Source organism: Primulina tabacum, chromosome 3 (genome assembly GCF_025594145.1).
Source record: "Primulina tabacum isolate GXHZ01 chromosome 3, ASM2559414v2, whole genome shotgun sequence".
NCBI classification, from domain to species: Eukaryota; Viridiplantae; Streptophyta; class Magnoliopsida; order Lamiales; family Gesneriaceae; genus Primulina; species Primulina tabacum.
Genome location: NC_134552.1, coordinates 17650897 through 17672096, shown reverse-complemented (window position 1 = coordinate 17672096; position 21200 = coordinate 17650897). Strand labels below are relative to the sequence as shown.

At 36.3% G+C, this 21200-nt stretch overlaps 1 protein-coding gene across 1 annotated transcript; it reads right to left on the bottom strand.

Moving 5' to 3' along the window:
- Positions 1 to 1232: 1232 nt before the first annotated feature.
- On the bottom strand, positions 1233 to 19682 carry LOC142540900 (putative serine/threonine protein kinase IREH1). The gene is given in 18 exon segments (XM_075647357.1): positions 1233 to 1639; positions 2342 to 2419; positions 2516 to 2668; positions 2751 to 2807; positions 3181 to 3232; positions 3964 to 4052; positions 4191 to 4276; positions 4900 to 5104; positions 5812 to 5904; positions 10364 to 10504; positions 10585 to 10677; positions 10777 to 11023; positions 11091 to 11263; positions 13629 to 13876; positions 13879 to 14977; positions 15061 to 15243; positions 15340 to 15377; positions 18756 to 19682. Coding segments are annotated over 18 exon segments (3834 nt in total). The 5' UTR covers positions 19471 to 19682; the 3' UTR covers positions 1233 to 1555.
- Between the last annotated feature and the right edge of the window lie 1518 nt (positions 19683 to 21200).

The window sequence follows — 21200 nt, the reverse complement described above, 5'->3', positions numbered from 1 at the left end:
CTTTTTCTGTTGAGATCAAGTGTTCATGCAGCGATTCTCATAGCAGATGTCCAGTCATCTATGATATCTCTGTTTTTGAAATCTAGTACATCAAGGTTAAGCATAACCCCATAAGGATGTATAGGTTCTAAAACAGTTTTCTCATAGGGTGTTTGGTGCAAGAGAATTTGATTTATTCTTGTCCTTGTTCCCGCTGGGTGTGATTATCTACCAGTATGAAAATCGGGTTGAGATTCTCTCATATTTATATTTCGAGATCCCACACTTACCCTTGGTGGTTCCTGAGAAGTTGACCAGGTTATAGAAGGTGGTTCCCCTCCCGTTGTGTTCATCTTCAGATCTACGACTTTGAGATTTGCGAAAGATTCCGCAAGCTCTTGTAGATCCTTTAGATCAATTCTTTCTAAAGTTGTCATCAGATTAATTTCTTTTCTGAGACAGATTTAATTTAATTTATCATTTTTTCTTCTTCAGTCAAAGGTTTTTAACACTACTTTGGCCTTCTCTTGTTGATGTAACAGGGGTTCGGTATCAAAGGATGGTGGTAACCTTCCTTCTGAAGTTCTCTTACTAAAACTTGGTTGTTGTTCTTTGAATTCTTGTTCGAATATCCTTTAATATTCCAATAATTTCTTTTTGGTTTTCAAGGATTTTCTCCACATTTTGTGGTACATAATACATCATACTGCCATAATTTTGTACCATCTTTTGAATTTCTCTAAGATCTCCCGAGAGTTTAGAGAAATCCGATACTATTTCTAATAACCTATTATTTTGAATCATAAGTTTACCTTATGACTTGATAAGTTCCTTCTTGATATCTAACCTTGGTTAGATATTCCTGTTTCAAATATTTCAGATTTCTGGAATAAATCATGTAAATAGTTAATTTTGAACCTGAGTTCGGATTCATGTTAATTGAGAAAATTCTCCTCCTCAAATATTTAATTACTTCATAATAATAAATTTGTATGTTTGAAATAATTTTACCTCGACTTTGATACCATTTTCGGCCCAAAAAATCAACCATTTGAAATTATCACATGTGAGGACAAATAAAGGTATTTTTGTCTTTTTGAATCCTTTTTAGGCAATGGAAACAAAGTTTTTTAGTGTAGACAGTAGATTTAAATTTTTGTTATTTGGATATTTTTCACCAATTTACCCTTAAATAAATTGTACAAACGTTTCCACTACTGATAATAATATCGATGCTACCATGAGTCGAGGGCCCGCAAATATACTTTCTTAATATTAAAAACCCATCTAAATCGGGTTTGTCTCGGGTCAACTCAATTTATTTGTTTGTACTCTAATTGGGCAATTGACACCACACTGCATGCCCACACACTATCAAAAAAAATCTGAAGTAAAACCAGCTGTACACCCGAAATTGGCTTTCAAAGAGGGATCATTTTGTACCATGAACACTAAATTATATGATGCTACAAATTACATATAAGGACTCTACACAAAAACCAAAACTTGAGCAAAATACAAACACGCATTTACAGGGAAATACAAACTGGTAAGTATTTTGCACCACATACCCGAACTATGCACTGGAGTTCGCAGGAGGATCATCTTTCCAACCTTTTGTAAGCAAATCGTAGTTTATGGATGCAAGCTGGGAAAGATTCTGTTGTGCCACAAAAAAGGAAAAATGAGGTTATGCACTTTACAACCGTTACATTTGAGCAAGAAATAGAGAAAACATCCCTTGTTAAGTATTTCAGCACAAATGGAATTTCTAGCAGTAAGACCTTTGAAAGGTTGCAACAAATTTATAATATTCAAAAGCATGAAGAGAAAATCTTGTGATGATGGAAAGAAAATCAGAAAATAGGTTCATTCTGTTTTGAATAATATAAAGCATGACATGTAAATTGAATGATGGAAAAAAGTGAAGCACCCTTTTGCTGTCAAGGGTGGAGGACAAAGGGTTATGCCTGTCAGAAGTCGTGTTTTCTAAAAGTTCGAGAGAACAAAAAATGGCTCCATAGTTTTATATTTCAACATGCCCCTCAACTCTAACCCAAGGTCTGAGAAATATATGTTCCGAATTAAATAAAGCGTAAATATGCAGATTAGCAAGACATTAGGCAACAAAGACCTGGAGTCTGGAGATGTACCCAAGACCAACTGATGTAATAATATGGGATTTTGTAAACCAAGGAAGAATTTGCGAATGTAACCTCCACACTCTAATACAAAGTCAAAGCCAAATGTATGGAAGATAACCCAGTAAAAAATTTTATGCTAACAATATCCCCTACACACCATCAGTTCACAAATATAAAAAAACTCAGCACCGTTATGCACGAAATGATTACATTATTACCTTGAATGAGAAATTGCTGAAGGAATAATTGATATCACAGGTGGAGTCAAATTCCTGAAGACCCCCACATTCATCTCCCTGTTTATGATCCATCAAATTCGAAACCATTTAATATGAAAAAATTCAGAAGTAGAAAATAAAATTTTAAGTTCTGTTCCTGTTCCACCAACGCACCTGTTCTTCATGCCTGTTACTAATGCTTCCATTGTCGGTGGAATCTTCGAATTCTCTATGTGCATAAACATGTTCATCAGATAGATTCCACGAGTAACGACTTGTAAAGTAACTAGTGTCTGTTGCACCGTCTGCCAAAGGAACAAAAGTTGCCTGGGAGAAGTAGCAGAATGATTCTTAGACACCACCAATTTTTGTACATAAACGACAATTCAATTTGTTTTTAGAGTCAAACCTTCTGTCTAGCAAGTGTGTCCCAATTAATATCTCTGAAAAATGGATGTTGTTTCACCTGCACGGCATATCTTATTCTTAGACTGGTAAAAAAGTGTGAACGATAGATAATTTTAATCAACTATCAATGATGCTTTTTCGAGGGACAAAATGTGACAGATGATAACCATCAGCAATTTTTTACTAGAAGTCTCCAAAAAATAAAATTTGTCATGAAGGAGACATACTTAGAACAATTTTTTATCATTGTGAATAAAATAAAGCTGACAGATTGTTAAATAAATCCATGGTACAATAAAATAAAGCTGACAGATTGTTAAATAAATCCATGGTACAATAAAATAAAGCTGACAGATTGTTAAATAAATCCATGGTACAGTCATGTAAAAGAGGTGATTAACATCATAGGTAAGACAATGAAGTAAAATAACCTCTGGGGCTCCACCAGCTCCAAGTCTCTGGTCAGGGTCTTCAGTCAATAACCTGACGGTTAACAAAAGAAACTCTTTGGGAGATCTACTAATTTTAGCTTATTAATTCACCAATTTGGTGAATAGCAAATAAAAATGAAACAAGAACAGTTTCAACATGTTAAACAAGTAATGGCTCAGGCACTGATTATGCATTTATATGTCCCAATATAAAGTCTGTATGCAGTATATGGTTGTGCCTTACTTCGGAAGAGGAAAATCAGAAATCTTCTAACTGGAAAAAAACACTGGGATAAATAATTTTTCAAAACCACATTTATATCATTCAATGGAGCGCTAATAACCACATCATAGTCAACTATAGCTTATGCGGATGCCTAAGATCACATTAATCCATATTATGTATTTCTCAAATTTAGCAAAACCCGAGAGAACAGAAATACTGAACATTTTTTTCACATGATACAGAAGAAGGAAGAGGGAAACAGCCACTGACAACGGACCAAATCTCATTTGAAGAAAATAGGAAAATTATGTCCAATAAAATAAAAGGAAAATAAAAAGGCTTGTATGCTTTTAAAATCACATCTGAGAGAAACATAAGCAAATACTCGAATCTTTGATGTTCATACCCAAAAACTTTATATTACCCACATTTTGAAATTTGAAACATTCAGAAGAAACAACCAGAAGTCAAGTACGAATCTGAGAGCACAATGTGGAGGTTGGAATAGAAGAAGACCTCCTAAATAAAAATATCACAAACTATGGGAATTATCTCACCCATCAATCAAATCGTAAGCATCAAGACTCATTTCATCGGGCACCCGAGGCCAAGGAATCTTACGATTGAGAATGTTGTCAAATATTTGCTACAAAAAAATTGATTAAAGTAAGAACACAACCATAAAGGATCTTGAAGAAAAAGTAAGAGGTTAAGTGCACAAATAGCTCATCAGCCACATGCTAGAAATAAAAAACATGCAAGAGATTAATAGCATTTTAGTAACCTGAGGGTGCTCAGCATTGAAAGGAGGGATGCCAACAATCAACTCAAATAGAATAACACCCACAGACCACCAATCTGCAGTAAAGCCTGAGGAAATGTAGAAAAGATCAAAACAATATTAAACCACTTAATTTCTGACAAGATACAGATGAAAAGTGCATCAAGCATCCTCATCCAGAAAACTACAACCCTTACTCAATAACTCAACCCAGTTACTCGGTGTTATTATGTATGTAGACAGTAACCCATAAAATGACCACTTAGACTATACAGTATACATCACAAACCTTAAAAATCATTTCAAACATGCAACTTGACACCTCTTTCATGTACATCTAAAAGAAATTACCCTTGATAAGTAACATCTTACTGAGTTTCATTCCTACAGTGAGTACCTCTCAAGGCTCACATTCATCACAATCTTACCTTTTCTTCTAGTGTCGAAAATTTTGAATAAACACGAAGCTGCCTGAAGGTAAGGATGCATTTATAGAATTAGAAAGAGAAAAATGCTATACGTTTTCAATTATCGGTGATTACGCTGAACAGCTCCTGGAAAGATGTTTAAGGATTATAATATAATCTTGCTTTCAAATACAAGATCGGCATTGTGTCAACAGACAATAGAGTTTTTTTCCAGTCAAAACGAATTGAAAGCATACAATAAGTCATTCCAGGCTATGAAGTAAATCCGAAAAGGACACACTGACCATGCCCAGTTCCCAGAAGAATTTCAGGTGCCAAGTAATCTGGAGTACCCACAGCAGAGCGTTTCTTTCGCCTTTCTTGCTGATGCTCGGATGCAGATAAAGGGCGTTCATCCTCATCCATTAGAGATGTTCCACTGACAGCGGGAGCTGATAAATCATCAGTGCTGTTGATAAGACCAACTTTTGATAGCCCAAAATCTGTTAACTGTTCATAATGAAGGCAACAAGTATTTTCAAAACTCAAACTATATCACACGGTCTAACTACATAGAGAAGACAGTAAACAGCAGCAAAAATGAAGTTTCATGCACTTCATCTATCACGTAAAGAAGTTTTGATCAAGTTAAGATTCAGGTAAGGCAGTTAATCTGGAGTGATATTGTCCCTTGTATAACATAATCTTGTGATTGTAAAATACATCAGATCGATCAAGTTTTTCAAACCTTATTCAAGAGTAACACGAAAATAAATGCGTGGCAAAAAACTTTCTTAATCGCAGACAACCCATCTCTTAATTTCATTTAACAAAAAATGCAGACGGTGCACTTGAAGCAGCCTGGCTTTCTACCTTTCCAGTATAAGGATAGAGATAGGGAGAGGGACATGGAAAACAATAGATTCAAGTATGCGCGCGGACTTCATATAAAGCTCTTGGAAAAGTCAGATATCGCCTAACGGAGGTGAATAAGAGGAGTTATTGTCAAATAGCTTTATCGTACAGAGTTTGGCTCGACATTTGCGAAATACCAATTTTTTCTTTGAGGTCATCTTTGCACCAGCTATATTTTCAATGAAGTGTCAAAACATAGAAAATATAAAGCCTAAAAAGTTGCCCCCAGTTGAATAATATAAATAAGTAAATCTGAATGTATCAATGTAAGCAAGAGCAATTAAACCATGACAGGAAATTACCTTAATATGTCCATCATGTGCAATCAACAAATTATCAGGTTTTAGATCACGATGAACCACACGAAGTGAATGCAAGTACTCCAAAGCAAGCACCTGATCATCCATTGCACGTGACACATTAATCAATCACCAAGTCATCAGACACTCCAAAGAAAGCTGCTGTTGAATATCCGATAAGATAAACCCGGATAAACCAGGATAAGCTCTTTTCATATCTAAACTCTTATCCATTAGTTTGTAATTTAAATCTTTAGATAGGTTAGGTTGTTATCTTTATTTGTGCTTTATATATAGATATGTAGGGTTGTATTCAGAAGCAGAGTGGAATAAAATATTATTCTCTGCCATTTCTTTTTCCTCATAAAATGACATGGTATCAGAGCTTGTTGCCGATCCATGACAAAATCAGGAATGGCCTTCGCTTCCGACTCCGCACCTCAGACGCCCACATCACAACCCTTGGGTGACGCATTTCCTCTCTCAATCACCTGCCATAAACTTAATGGCAAGAACTTCCTGCCTTGGTCGCAGTCCGTATTAATGTACATATGCGGTCAAGGGAAGGAGGACTGGACAATGGATTCCGCGACACGCCCTAAATCCACCGATCCAAGATTCAAGACTCGGAAGGCCGAAAAAAACCAGGTCATGTCGTGGTTAATTAACTCAATGCTCTCTCAGATTGAGGAGAATTTCCTTCTATATCCTACTGCCTTGGAGATTTGGGACGTAGCGCGTGAATCCTATTCTTGTAGCAACAATACAGGTGAACTCTTTGCAACTGAGTATTTCTCAACCAATTGCAAATGTTTACATCATACAGCCCCCTTAAGGGTTCCCTAATCAGTTCGGGTAGCAAACGGTTCTTGTACGAAAGTGCTTGGTTCGGATTAAATTTGGTTATCCTAAGATTTATGCTTACATAATGTGTTCTTCGTTCCCACACTTCATTGTAATCTATTGTCCGTCAGTGCCTTGAATAAGGACTTGCATTCTTCAACAATATTTTCAACCGATTCGTGTGTTTTTCAGGACCTGTGTGTTTTTCAGGACCTGGCATCGGGGAGGACGATTGACAATGCTGATTGTTGTGCAAGCCTCTACTTATAAAGATGAACCCCCCATCAAAGTCTCTATCTTCCAACCTCTCCGATCATCATATTTCTGCATTTCGGTCCCCTACGGATAATGATATTTTGTTATGGCACTATCGCCTAGGTCATCCAAATTTTTTGTATTGCAAGAAATTATTTTCATCTTTATTGAATAACAACACTTCTCATTTACCTCATTGTGATGTTTGTCAATTGTCAAAGCATGCTCGAACATCGTTCAAACATCAACCATATACACCGTCCAAACCTTTTTCACTAATACATAGCGATATCTGGGGACTTCTCATGTCAAAAACATCACGGGTACTCAATGGTTCTTATTATTTATTGATGATCATACTTGTCTGTCTTTGGTGTTTCTCATGAAAGACGAGTGAGACGTCTACAATTTTTAAAACATTCTCCGCTATGATACAAACACAATTCTCAACTGATATCAAAATCTTACACACTGATCGGGCTCAGGATTTCTTTAATATAGTCCTTGGGGATTACCTATCCACCGGGGAATAATTCATCAAAGCTCCTGCGTTAACACACCTCAACAAAATGGTGTCGCAGAACGAAAAAATCATCATCTCCTCGAGGTGGCTCGTTCTCTATTGTTCACATAATGTCCCTCAGCATTTCTGGGGTACAAATGTTATTCTCTGAACACAAAGAAATTCTACAATTCCATGGATGTCACCTTCAATGAGTCCAACCTTTTCTTTCCACCTTCCTCGGTTCAGCGGAAGCAAGGGAACAATAAACCTCAGAATCTGGATCCTCTCCACATGCCAAGTGACCAACCTTATACACATCCTACTCTTGATATTGATATTGATACAATACACACAATCCCACCAGATAACTCCCAAATTCTACTTTTTGATCATGTTTATTGACGCAGGAAGCTTCCTCAAGATCAAACACACAATCAGCAAACCAAGAGCACTCTCTTAATGCCAGATCCTCTGGAAAACAACCAAGGTATGCCAAACTCTGACTCATTTGATATTGATGATGGACCAATTGCATTGAGAAAGCGGATTAGATCATGCACCCAACACCCTATAAGTAATTTCGTCTCGCTTGATCTATTATCTCCTGCATATCGAGCATTTGTTGTGAATTTAGACCAAGTACAGGTCCCATCAAGCATCACCGAAGCTTTTCACATCCACAATGGAGAGCATCAGCCTTTGATGAAATGCATGCTCTGGAAAAGAACATCTGGCAGATCACAGAACTTCCACTTGGAAAACGAACTGTTGGTTGCAAGTGGATTTCACAATCAAACATACGGCTGATGGGAGCATTGAACGATATAAAGCAAGATTAGTAGCAAAAGGGTTTACTCAGACATATGGAATTGATTACCAAGAAACATTTGCCCTTGTAGCCATGCTAAACACGGTTCATGTACTCCTATCAATTGCTACAAATCTAGACTGGCCTCTATATCAACTTATGTTAAGAATGCCTTCTTAAATGGAGATCTGGAAGAGGAAATCTACATGTGTATTCCACATGGATTCGAATCCAAAACTACTGCTAATAAAGTATGCCGGTTAAGAAATCACTTTATGGCTTAAAGCAATCGCCAGAGCTTAGTTCTACAAGTTCACCAAAGTCTTCCAGTGCCAATCAGTTCACACAATGTTTGTCAAGCATTCCAATCAAGACATGATTTCTGTTATCATTGCATATGTTGAAGACATTATAATCATTGGGAACCATGAAGAAGATATCACTCAGATCAAGCAAGTACTCTCAAAAGAATTCGAGATGAAGGACCTAGGGCAGTTGAAATATTTCTTGGGAATGGAAGTGGTCAGATCAAATCATGGACTTTTTATTTTTTAGAGAAAATATGTTCTGGACCTCTTGAAAGAACGGAGATGTTGGGATGCAAGCTTGTTGATACTCCTATGGATCCAAATATACCTGGAAAGAATGAAGAAAGTCTAACAGTCGACAAAGGAAGATATCATAGGTTAGTGGGCAAATTGATATATCTATCCCACACAAGACCTGACATTGGATTTGTTGCAAGTGTTGTAAGCCAGTTTATGAACAATCCAACTGAAGAACATATGGATATTATTTTTCGGGTATTGAAATACCTCAAAGGATCCCCTGGAAAGGGACTATGCTTCCACAAGACCGCCCAAAGAAACATACAGTTATACAATGATGCTGACTGGGTAGGATTTTCCACTGACAGACGGTCCACATCTGGGTATTGCTCTTTTGTATGAGGTAACCTTGTAACATAGCAAAGCAAGAAACAATGTGTGGTAGCAAGAAGCAGTGCAGCCGAGTTTCGGTCCTTGTCCAATGGAACTTGCGAAGGTATATGGATACAATGGTTGTTGATAGAACTGAAATTAGAGGGACATTACGTAGCGGAACTAAAGTGACAATCAAGCTACGATAAGTATTGCCAAGAACCCAGTCTACCATGATCCAACTAAACATGTTGAAGTCGATCGTCGTTTCATAATAGAAAAATCGAGAAATGGACTTTGAAATTATGTTACGTCCCAAGCCACGAACAAGTTGCAAACATCCTAACTAAGGCCATATTCCGACCGACACTTGAAAGCTTGGTATCCAAGTTGAGCATGATCAACATAGACAACCCAACTTGAGGGGGAGTGTTGAAGATCCGATAAGATAAACCCGGATAAGCTCTTTTCATATTTAAACTTGTAGCCATTAGTTTGTAATTTAAATCTTTACATAGGTTAGGTCGTTATCTTTATTTGTGTTTTATATAGATATGTAGGGTTGTATTCGAAAGCAGAATGGAATAAAATATTATCACCTTCTCCGCCATTTCTTTTTCCTCATAAAATTACAGCTGCCAACTTGTGAGATGAAGCAAAAAGGGTGGCATACTTGTGCTCTTTGTTCGAATTGGTGTGTGCTATATCGAAAAGAGGTGGAGACTCAGGTCCACATAATTATTCATTGTCCTTGACTCCTTTCACAAGTTGTCTTTGGTTCAGAGCTTTGGAAGAGATGGGTTTGTTATGGGTAGTTCCAAGATCTTCGGACGAGCTATTTGCTGCAAATCTTGGGCGTGAACTTCATAAGAGGGATATAATTTTTTGGACAATGGAAGTTCATTGTATTTTCCGGTCAATTTGGCTTGAGCGTAATAGGATTTTTGACAATCTAGAAAAGTCGTTTGAAGAGTGTTGAGATAAGATTAAGATTTAGACATCTAGCTGAATTGGAAAGCATATAGAGTATAAGAATTCTCAATTCAGATTTATTGAGGGATTGGAGTTATATATGATGTTGATATGATTAGAGCTTTTGTTTTTCCATTTTTACAGAGCGTATTACTTCTCCGCTTCTGGTAACTAACAGCTTTTAATTATCTGATATAATATTCTTTTCTATAAAAAAAATAGAACATAAAAATGAAATCAACAAATACTTACAACTTCAGCAATATAGATGCGAGTGACATCTTCATCCAAGCAGCCAAGATTTCTCAACAATGAATAAAGATCTCCCCCATTCAAGTACTCCATTACAAGATACAAATTTTCACGACAAGTGAATGAATAGAAGAATCGGACCTAACACATGAGACAACAAATGAATGTACTTATCATTAAAAGAAAACAAAGTAAAAGGATTGCAAGATACATAGTCGCACCACAAAAGGATTGCGAACAGATATTAGAATATCCCGCTCTGCCAAAATACTCTCAACTGCATTCTTTCGTATCATATCTGCTTTTTTAAGAACCTGCATATCGCAAATTCTCAATTTCTAGCTATCCATTGAGTTTTATACAGTACATTTTGTCAGGTATTTTCCTACTCTTGCTTGTTATACTTCATATACCTTTATCGCAAAAAGATCTCCTGTTGTTCTCTTTTTGGCCAAGAAAACTCGACCAAATGCCCCACGACTAATTGGTTTTATAATCTCAAAGTCATCTATAGAAGTCCGGTCTCTGTTAGAATGCACCGGACTACTTCGCAAGCTACGCACAACATCATCTTCTAAAGGAGCATCTTCATCAATCACTGTGCTTGTTAGATCAACCTTATCATCATCAACTAGCTCACATAGCTGTAAATATTTTTCCCTGCATAATTTAATGAAGGGTCAACACTAATGCTCCATCATAGGCAAACGAAAATGTCAATATTCACCTGATTAATTTCTCTATGCGTGCTCCAAATGTATCCACCGTGAGGGAGTCAAATTTTCTTCGGTCTATGACAACTTTCAAGTCTTCAAGACAAGAAAGCAAATATTGCAAAGAACGATCATCATCAAGGGGTGTGTGTGCCACACAACGAGCGATATCAGCAAGTTCATTTATCTGCATATGTGTTTTCCAAAATGGGAAAAAGAAGAAGAAGGAGAAAGAACTGGGAACTCAATTTAACGCATGAAAAATAACACACTCAGCAGAATTCTATAATTAGTTTAACATTGGGAATGGAATAAAAAATCAATTAATATCTCATCCAAGCAATCTTCAGATAAGGAGTTCTCATTATTTGGGGTTGATTTCATACAATATAAGGTCTATATATATATACATATAAAACATATATATATATACATATATATATATATATATATATATATATATATATATATATTATGAGAGAGAGAGTAGCTATGGTAATCAAGAACACCCTGAGATTTCACATGGTAAAGCTTTCATATCATGAAAAAAAAAGAAAGAAAGAAAGAAAGAAAGAAAGAAAGAAAGGAAAAAAATAAGGGTGTCAAGAAACCCTGCATTTCGTTAGCAGGTAAAATCATGGTTTTCAAAGTGTTTCTACATAAAGCTGACAAAAAAAATGTTTCTATGCAATTCCTCATACATTACAACTGTTCACCATTTTGATTGGTTTTTCACTTATATCAACAAAAACATAAATATATGTCTCGCATATTTAAGGATGCTGGCCCAAGCTAGATGCCCAGGTCACTGGAGTTTACTTCAGTACCAGAGTTGATAACTATATAAGTAGAAATAAAGCAGAACTTTGATGTATCAATTGGCAATATCCTTTAAATGTTCAACTATAGCCTGAGATAATATTAGACTAATAAAAAGATATGATCAAACTCAATAAAACCCCGAGGCCATATTCTACCAAATACACTGTTCACTGTTCACAAAACATAGTTCCGCTAACGGAGGCGATGGAGAAGATTATTTGGGATTTTATTTGGGATGGAGCTGATGGTGAATCGCGTAGTCATCTGGTTGCCTGGAAGCAGGTGTGTAACCCCAAAAATAGAGGGGGGTTGGATATTGGGAATATTTGTTTGAGAAATAGGGCCATGTTGGGGAAATGATGGTGGAGGTTTTATGCAGAAGACGGGACGTTGTGGAAGAAGATTACAGTGAGTAAATACGAGTTACAAGATAATGTATGTGATGCGGATTTAGCAAGAAACGTGACATTCATATGCCCATGGAAGTTTATTTCTAGATCTTACCCAACTTTTCATCAATCAGTGAGGATAGTGGTTAGAGGAGGTACCAAGGTCAGGTTTTGGGAAAATAGGTGGTGGGGGGATTCTTCTTTTCTGGATCTTTATCCGTCTTTATTTCAGCTTTCTTCAATTCATAATATGTTTATATCTCATTTTGCTTTATTTAATAACTTGTACTCTTTCCCATCACGAGACTTGCAATTTCGGAGGGTTTTGAGGGATGAGGAGTTGTGTGAGTTGAGTGCGTTATTAGGAGATTTAGATAGGATCAGGTTTATTGAAAGGGTAAATGATGTCTGAGTGTGGGGTGGGGATTTGTCAGGTCTCTTTTCAATCAAATCTTTCTTTGAGTCTTTCTTTTCGAGCAGTAGCTTTCCCACTTTTCCATTTTACAATGTTATTTGGAAAACTGTAGTTCTAACAAAGATTCAAGTATTCTAGTAGACGACGATTCTGGGTAAGTCGCCAACCTGAGAGATGACGCAAAAGAGATGACCCAGGTGTGCTTTGAGCCCAGATTGGTGCGTGTTGTGTCGAAATGACAGGGAGACGCGGGATCATATGTTGATTCATTGTACATTCACGACTGGGTTGTGAGCGAGAGCTTTAGAAGAATTGAGATTGGTTTGGGTGGTGCCGAAACCAACGCAAGATTTATTCGACGCAAATCTTGGAAATTTTCTTGGCCAGAGAGGCATAATTTTTTGGAAAGAGGCGGTTCATGACGTATGTTGGTCTGTGTTGATAGAGAGAAATAGAAGAATTTTTTACAACGACAAAGATACGATGGAAGAGTGCTGGGAAAATATCAAGATAAAATACTTATTAGGATTGGATCTCATGTAGACTTTTAGAATCTCTCAATCTAAGATTTATTGTGAGATTGGGCTCTTGTGTATTATTGATATGTCTAGGGTCTTGTCTAGCATTTTGTAGTGAGTGGATTACTAGTCCGCTTATAGTAATTAAACTATTAAGTATTTAATAAAATATTGTTTCTTATTAAAAAAACTTGCAGAATATAGTTGTTTTCTTGTAAATCAAACCAAAATCACAAAATAGTGAATTTTAAGAAGGATGCAAATGTGCTAAAACAGCATAGTTATAAATTTAAGATTTTAACCTCATATTGGAAGTATATTCAATGAAGTCATGGAAAATGTTGGGAAGAATGGAATAGCAACGACGAGGACAATAAAGAAAAACAATTCAGCCAGACTAAGGTCTACCTGAGGAAGATCACCATGCTCGGAGAAGGCACCTTTCCCTGACAAAAGCAGATCAATTGGGCTTGGGCTTGTCCTAGGTGTCATCAGCGGGGACTTAGGTGTCATGCTGCCTGCTGATGATGTTGCCATTCCTTGGTCTGACTTAGGACAAAAACGTGCTCTACATGTCATGGATGGTAAAGCTTTAATATCATCTACATCAATGGTATTCTCAGCTTCAGCAAAAGAATCTAGCATGTCTTCAGAGCTCTACAGGACCAATCACTGAACTTTGGAGAAATAAGCTCCGACTCCGGGCTCCCAGCAGCTTGTTGTGTGTCCTTTGCCGAAAATGATTCCATAAGCTTCTCAAGAGTTTCAGCAATTCTGAGAAGACGCTCATTGGCTCTAACACCCTTTTGATCACATCGATCGGCAATTGCACATATTCTAGAATGGTCTTCCACATGCAAAGTAGGAACCTCCTCCTCACAAATGCGGCAAATGATTGAACTTTCATCAGATTCGGTTGGCGGATCCCCCCAATAGCCCCAGGAAAGCTTATGCTGGTGCTTGGAGGGCATGGGCATCGTTGAGTTAACATGGTAATCTTTAACAGGAGGAACCTCGGACATCTTAGCCGTAGCAAGTTCTGCATCGGTAGCTCTTTTTCCATTTTCTATTATTCTTGATGCATCCATCATACTATCATTCTGCTCCTTAACCGAAGCAGCTTCTTTGGGGCTTTTTCCAGTAGAAGATGGAAATTTCTTCCAAGATGCCATTTTATTTCTGCTAGCTAAAGAATCCATGTTTTCTGTGGTTTTAACATGTGAAGATTGAAATTTTCCTTGTGCGGCAAGTTCTCTCTTCCACTCTGATTGCTCTTGACTATAAAATTTCCTGGTGGAGGGAACCTTCATTACTTTTGGATCACTGGGCACCTTTCCATCGCTACCAATGACAGAAGGAACCTGTTTATCTGCAGGTTGAAATGATTGACGGAGCTGAAAAATATTCCCATCCTCAGCTAGCCTACTTTCCTTATGAAACTGCAACAACCTAGTGCATCTAGTGAGTATAAAAAGCATTCGAGTGTGCAGCTGCTTTAACATGCCCATAGGAAGCTCTTGCCGCCTATCATCCAACTCTTGCACTATGCCTTCACATTGAAGCCAAAATTCTCCAGGAGAAGTCATTGCACAACTCCTAGCAAGAACTAGCAAGTCCTCTATAATTTCTTGCCATTCTGGATGACTTTCAGCATTTTTTTCTAAAACTCCAACCAGATCTGCTGCAAAAATATGGAGATCAGAATCCACTTCTTCCTTTGCCTTGTCAAACTTTGTGCGTATCATTGATAAAACCTCCTGTTGCAGTTTTAGAAATCATGAATATCCAAAAGTATAATAGCAAATATCCTTGCTTTAGTTGAGTTTATAAGTATGAATACCTCCAAGTTATTTAAACTTCGAGGCTTCCAAAATGGATAAGGTCGTACACCTTTCGAATTTAACTCATGAGAGAAGCTTTTAATATCTCCAGGAAACATTTTCCTGGGTGCACTTGTAACACGGAGTATAGCTTGAAACCGGGGAGATTCGGACTCTTTTGGATTGTCACAATCATATGATGCCTATAAAAAGTATGTAAATACAAAAATAAAGCAAATTTGAATTTATTGGCCAAGGAAGTTTGAACTTTCATGCTTAGCAAAAAAAAATTACAGCACCTTAATCTCTGGAGTGCATGCATCTGAGCTCATGAGACCTGCAGAATTACCCCATGATGAATCAATTTGCCCTGAACTAACCAAGTGAAAGGCATGAGTGCTGCACCACATAGCACAAGGTTCTAAGTAATATGAGTTTTTCAATGGCATGACATTTACCATATTCTTTTCTTTTGTTCCAACTTCTACAAGCAACATCAATTTTTCTAGCCCATAATGAAAGATAATGTTGAGTGAGAAAGAAAGTAAAAAAAATCCAATCGACTGCTCAGCAAGGTGCCAAGGGAAGAGGTAAATAAGCAAATATGATTTATTCAAACCAAATCCATCCAAATTGAAAAACCAAACCAACCCAAACTACGTGGTTTTGATTGGATGTCAGTCAAGTTTGTTTCGGTTTTTAATCAGTCCAAGGTTCATATGAAAAACAATCTAAGGCAACAAAATCAAACTAAATATTAATATAATTATAATATATAATTTTTTTAAATATTTTCTATTAATTAGGTACTTGAACAAAACAAATACTCTAAGGGCGCATTTGGGAGATGGATTTAAAATCCGTTGATTTCAATTATAGTTTTATTATTTACGATGAAACAATATATCAAATCTTAAATTCACAACTTACTTATTTACAGGTTAATAATTAGAATGACTTTTTAATGTCACCCTTGTTGGGTGAACCTGAAATGTATCATAATTAATATAATATTACATAAACATGTAGGAGGTGGATTTGAATTTTATGGTATTAATTCTCTTAGCAATAAAAATACATTTGAAATCCATAAATTTGAAATACATTGATCCACAACCAACTTCATAGTTTTTGTTACAAGTATTTTTAGAGTGATGAATGTATTAGATTAATTATAAAAGTAACAAAAGGATAGCATTACATGTCTGGTTATCATTAAAAAAAATAGTCGTTGCAAGATGAACAATTTATTTTATTTCACTCCTTTCCCCTTTCCTATTATCCTATCAAATCCTATCCTATTTATTTTATTTCACTCCTTTCCCCCTCCTTGTTAAGATGAACAATGTGGCTAAGCATGCAGATTGTTGGTTTGGCCGCTCTAAGTATGAGTAGAAGTGCTCTCCTACAGCCTAGATCTAGCTCAGAGCTACTAAAAAAGAAGGGAGGGTTCATCTCTCCAAGGAAATTCAATCTAGGCTAATGGTCTAGCTTCCCGACAGACGATAGTCTAGTTTCTTTTGGAGATAACCCAGCATTTATTGGAAAAAGCAACCCCAAAGATTTTGACAATGCTCTAAATGGTGCCGCCTAGGGGCTAGTCGGCCAACCTAGGCGCCCCTGGGTGGGCCTAGCCACACCTGGGCGGTCTAGCCACCTCTAGACGGGTCTAGGCGCTGCTGATTTTATATTTCTTGTGGGATTTTTGTTTGGGATTTTAATTTTGGGGCCTTACATGACTTTGGACAGTCCAACAAGAACATATTTGTTTTGCACTTGCCCTGACGCATACTGCTCTAATCTTTGTCTTCATCAGAGTGAACGAGAAAATCAAATCAGAGCCTACATGTTTTTTTATTTTGATTTCACTTCGGTATCTGATGAATGTTCATCTTGTTTTGCTTTCTTCTAATTCTTTTGTGAACAATTTAGGGGAACTTTGAGTGTGGGTGTTCAAATGGTTCATCTAGGGTTAGAAGGTAAAATACTAATATATAAGCAATTGTGTCTCATTTAATTGGACAAGCCCTTTGACTTACGAATAAGCCTAGTTCATTGACTTACAAATGGGCTTCTTAACTAAAATGATTCGTCTAATAACTAAAATTTCAAAAATTTCCTGGTCTAACGCCTGACTAGCGTCTAGTGAATTTTAGAACCTTGCATTTTGAAGATTTATATTGTTTATGTTAAACTTCTAATGTCACATAAAAGTCACATTTTATATCGTTAAATGCTTTGTGTTTTGTCTTTATATTGACATTTGTTTACGAGTAAATATTATATATTTAATCAGGAAAAAACGATTATCCACACCAAACAAAATAAAAATCTAGAATTATTTGGTTATCAACAATCCATGGTTTGGTCTGGTTTGATTTGAATTTTTACTTAACAAACAAATAGAATAGGTTTGATTCAAACTTTTATCAATAATTGAACCAAACCGCACTTTATGACATTTAACATAAACCCACAATTAAAAAATTCACCAGTCTACACCCCTCGTAATGGCCCCACATGCCCTTAAAACTTTGACAACCGAAGCCCGGATCGATACAAGCCTATTCAATCTGATACACATGTCCTTATATTCCACCTATTTAAGATATATGATTCTAAAATATGAGTATGAAGGCATATTACTACTTCTAAATATCTAGTATGTTTTAGCGCCATTTGAGATTCTTTTGACCAGCCTTGTGCTAGTTAGTTTTAGAATATGTGAATTACTTTCGCAACCAGGTAAAATAAACATACAGCCGTCACAATGCTTAAGGAGTTCCACTGATCGAAAAGCCAGAAGCACCTTCTACATCAGATTCCAAACAAAGCCCAATGGTAATGTTATTGTTGAGATTGAGACTTGGATAAAACTTAAACTCAAACGATAGCTCAAGAGAGGATTGTCCAAGTCCATATATACAACTCTCAAGAAATTAATTCAGCCGATATGAGACATTTAACACACCCTTTCATGCTCAGGTACGCAAGAACGTGAAGTTTACAAAATATTATCGAGTGGCTCATAGACCAGTCCAAGATAACATTGGTCATTGGCTCTGATATCGTGTTAAAATTGAGACTTTAACCTAAATCAACCCTAAAAGATAGCTCAAAGGGAGAGTCCAAGTCTAAATATACAACTCTCAAGGACTTAATTCAGTCGATGCAGGACATTTAACACACCATGGGGCCCCAAAAATGAACAACTAGAGCGTGAAATTTATAGTACATTACCGGATGGCCCATATGGCAGTCCAACAACACAAAATTGTGGGTCTTGTTCTGATACCATGTTAAAATTGATACTTTGACCTAAATCAACCCCCAAAAGATAACTCAAAGAGAGATTTCAAGTCTAAATATACAAATCTCAAGGAGTTAATTCAGTTGATGCAGGACATTTAACACACCATATGACGCTAAAAAACGATCAACTAGAGCGTCAAATTTATAATACATTATCGGATGGCCCATATTGCAGTCCAACAACACATAAGTGTGGGTCTTGTTCTGATACAATGTTAAAATTATCAACCTCGTGTAGCAAATGCTCCATTAATTCCAATATATATACATATCCTCGTACTGTACAGCCTCTATACCTCAAGAAAAAAATATTAAGGAACAAACACAACTACAAAATGTCAAAGAAGCACATATAAACTAAAGAAGTCTGTAGACCTTATAAGATGAAAATAAAGATGTATACCCGTAGCTCCCGACGAAGACTCGCCATTTTGAAGCCGGGATCTAGCCTGAGCAGTGGAAACATGAGGGCTCTGATCCCTCGACGGCCCACTCTCTGTCGACATACCATCTGAATTGCTGCCATTCTCCACATTTTCCAAAAATGTTTTCTCCTTCTTTTTCTTTCCAACATCAGCGCCATCAAAGGCACCACGGCTACCCAAAGGCCTCGACAAGTTACTAGAACCCAAATGAACCCCCTTATCCCTACTCCCGAAACTAAAAAAGCTCTCCTGCGGCAGCGGTCCCGATCGAGTTTTTATCTTGTTCAACCCCAAGGACGAAGCCAATATCGGCGAGAAAGATGCCGAGGTGGGTCCTGCCGCAGAGGCCACGGTCTCGCTGGATTTCTTCAAATTGGAAGGAGCAAGAGATGAATTCTTCGATATCTCGGTCGTGGGCTTGCTTAAATTCAGCGTATCTCTATCTTTAGAGTCTTTTCTCTTGAGAAGGCTTTTGCCACCTGACGTCGGAGTGTTAGAACGGGAGGAGGCGCCAGCAGCTGCAGAAGGTGAGCTATCTTTAGAAACGGATGGTGATAAAGATTTGGGATTTTTCTTATCTGATAGGATCGGGGAATTGGAGTTGGACCCCAATGATCGAGGACTGTTGGAGGATCCATCTGGGCTCCAAGTGTCGGATTTTTTCGAAGAAAAAAATCTCCCCTTGAACACCATTTTTCACCTACTTCACTTGAAAAGATTCTCGGTGCTTCAAAGTAGCCCCAAAATGGGAGTGCGGCGCAAGTGGTATAATGAGTTAGCAGTAGCAGAAGCTGTACGCATGGCGACAAGACGGCGGAGGATGAAAGTTGCGAGCTTTTTTCTCCTCATTTGATGGGAGGAGAGGAGGCTGTGGCTGAATTGAACGGTTTTGACTTGAATTTAAGACACAGGACGCGGTGTGACAAGTATCCGTTCAAATGTATTCAACTTCAACCTCCTTATTTTTGGTTTAATATTATTTTTAAAAATAAAAATAAAAATAAAAATCTTAAAAATTAATTATATTTTTCTCACTCATATGTATCAATATTGATAATACATTATTCTCAAAAAAATAAATAATGATAATACATCAATTAAAATATTACATTTTCTGGGCATGTATTTTTTTAAATACTTTAGATAATATGTGAATATATGATAAATTTACAAAATTTAAAAATAAATTGATTTTTTAAAAAATAAATTATAAATTTAATAGTTTTTCATTAAACACTTTAATGGAAATTCTAAGAATTGGTGATGAATATAAAGTCTAGAATATGCGTTGAAGAGGTTTAATTAAAACAGGAGGAGATAGAGTTCCAATGGCTTCTTGTTGAAGTCCAAATATTGAGGAAATTGATTTTTTATTAAATTTATGAAATCTCATCATAAATAAAAATTGAAAGTTCAAAATCATTTATAATTTTTTATATGAACTTTTATAGAAATTTTGGTTAACTATTTTCGAAAAACAAAGACAACTGTAAAAATATTATTTTTTTATCCTAAGAATATTACTTTTCATTGTCAATATCTGCAGGTTCACCCGTCTCACAGATAAAGATTCGTGAGATCGTCGCACAAAAGACCTACTCTTACACAACAATCATTCGTTATACAGTCGCATTTGTGTGGACTTGGACTGATCGTGACAAAAAATATGTAAACCTTGTTTTATCAATTTTTTATTTGTATAATTTTATTGATGCTATGTTATTTAAAATTATTATATTTTATATGCCATCAAAAAATTATAATATTTAATCCACGTGTCACGTTTAGTCGGAATCGAGGGTGAATTAGTCGATTTGGGCCACATGTAGACTTCGAGAACCACAGCCCCACAGGTATCACGAGCAGTCATGTGGTCGATCACGTCTATATTATGATTACGATAAAATTTTACATCTAATAAGTAAATAATTATATATATATATATATATATATATTATCTATTTCATCGACACATATGGAGGCAATCTACAATAGAGTGAGTTCTAAAAAATCATCTTCTTAATATAAAAACTATCATTAGACGGTTTCATCGATCAATTTCGTGATACTGATATCTTACTTGAGTCACTCATGAAAGAATTATTTTTTATGTCAAAAGTTGATCTGTGAGACTGTATCATAAGAGACTTATTCGTACTCCAAAATGTACTTGATTTATGGATTTTATTTTAAAAAATTGAAAAATGAGATTCAAATCGTTATCATCGACCCAATCACAATTTAATTGTTTCTCATTAGCTTGTGCAAAAAAATTATAGATAGATAGATACATACATACATACATATATACAGTTTTACTCATCAATCATTACAACTCGGTACATCATTATATCTCTACTCGATTAGCACAACTTCTTGTTTTGACTCTGAAAAGTTTTAAGACTGCAAGTTGGATATTATTG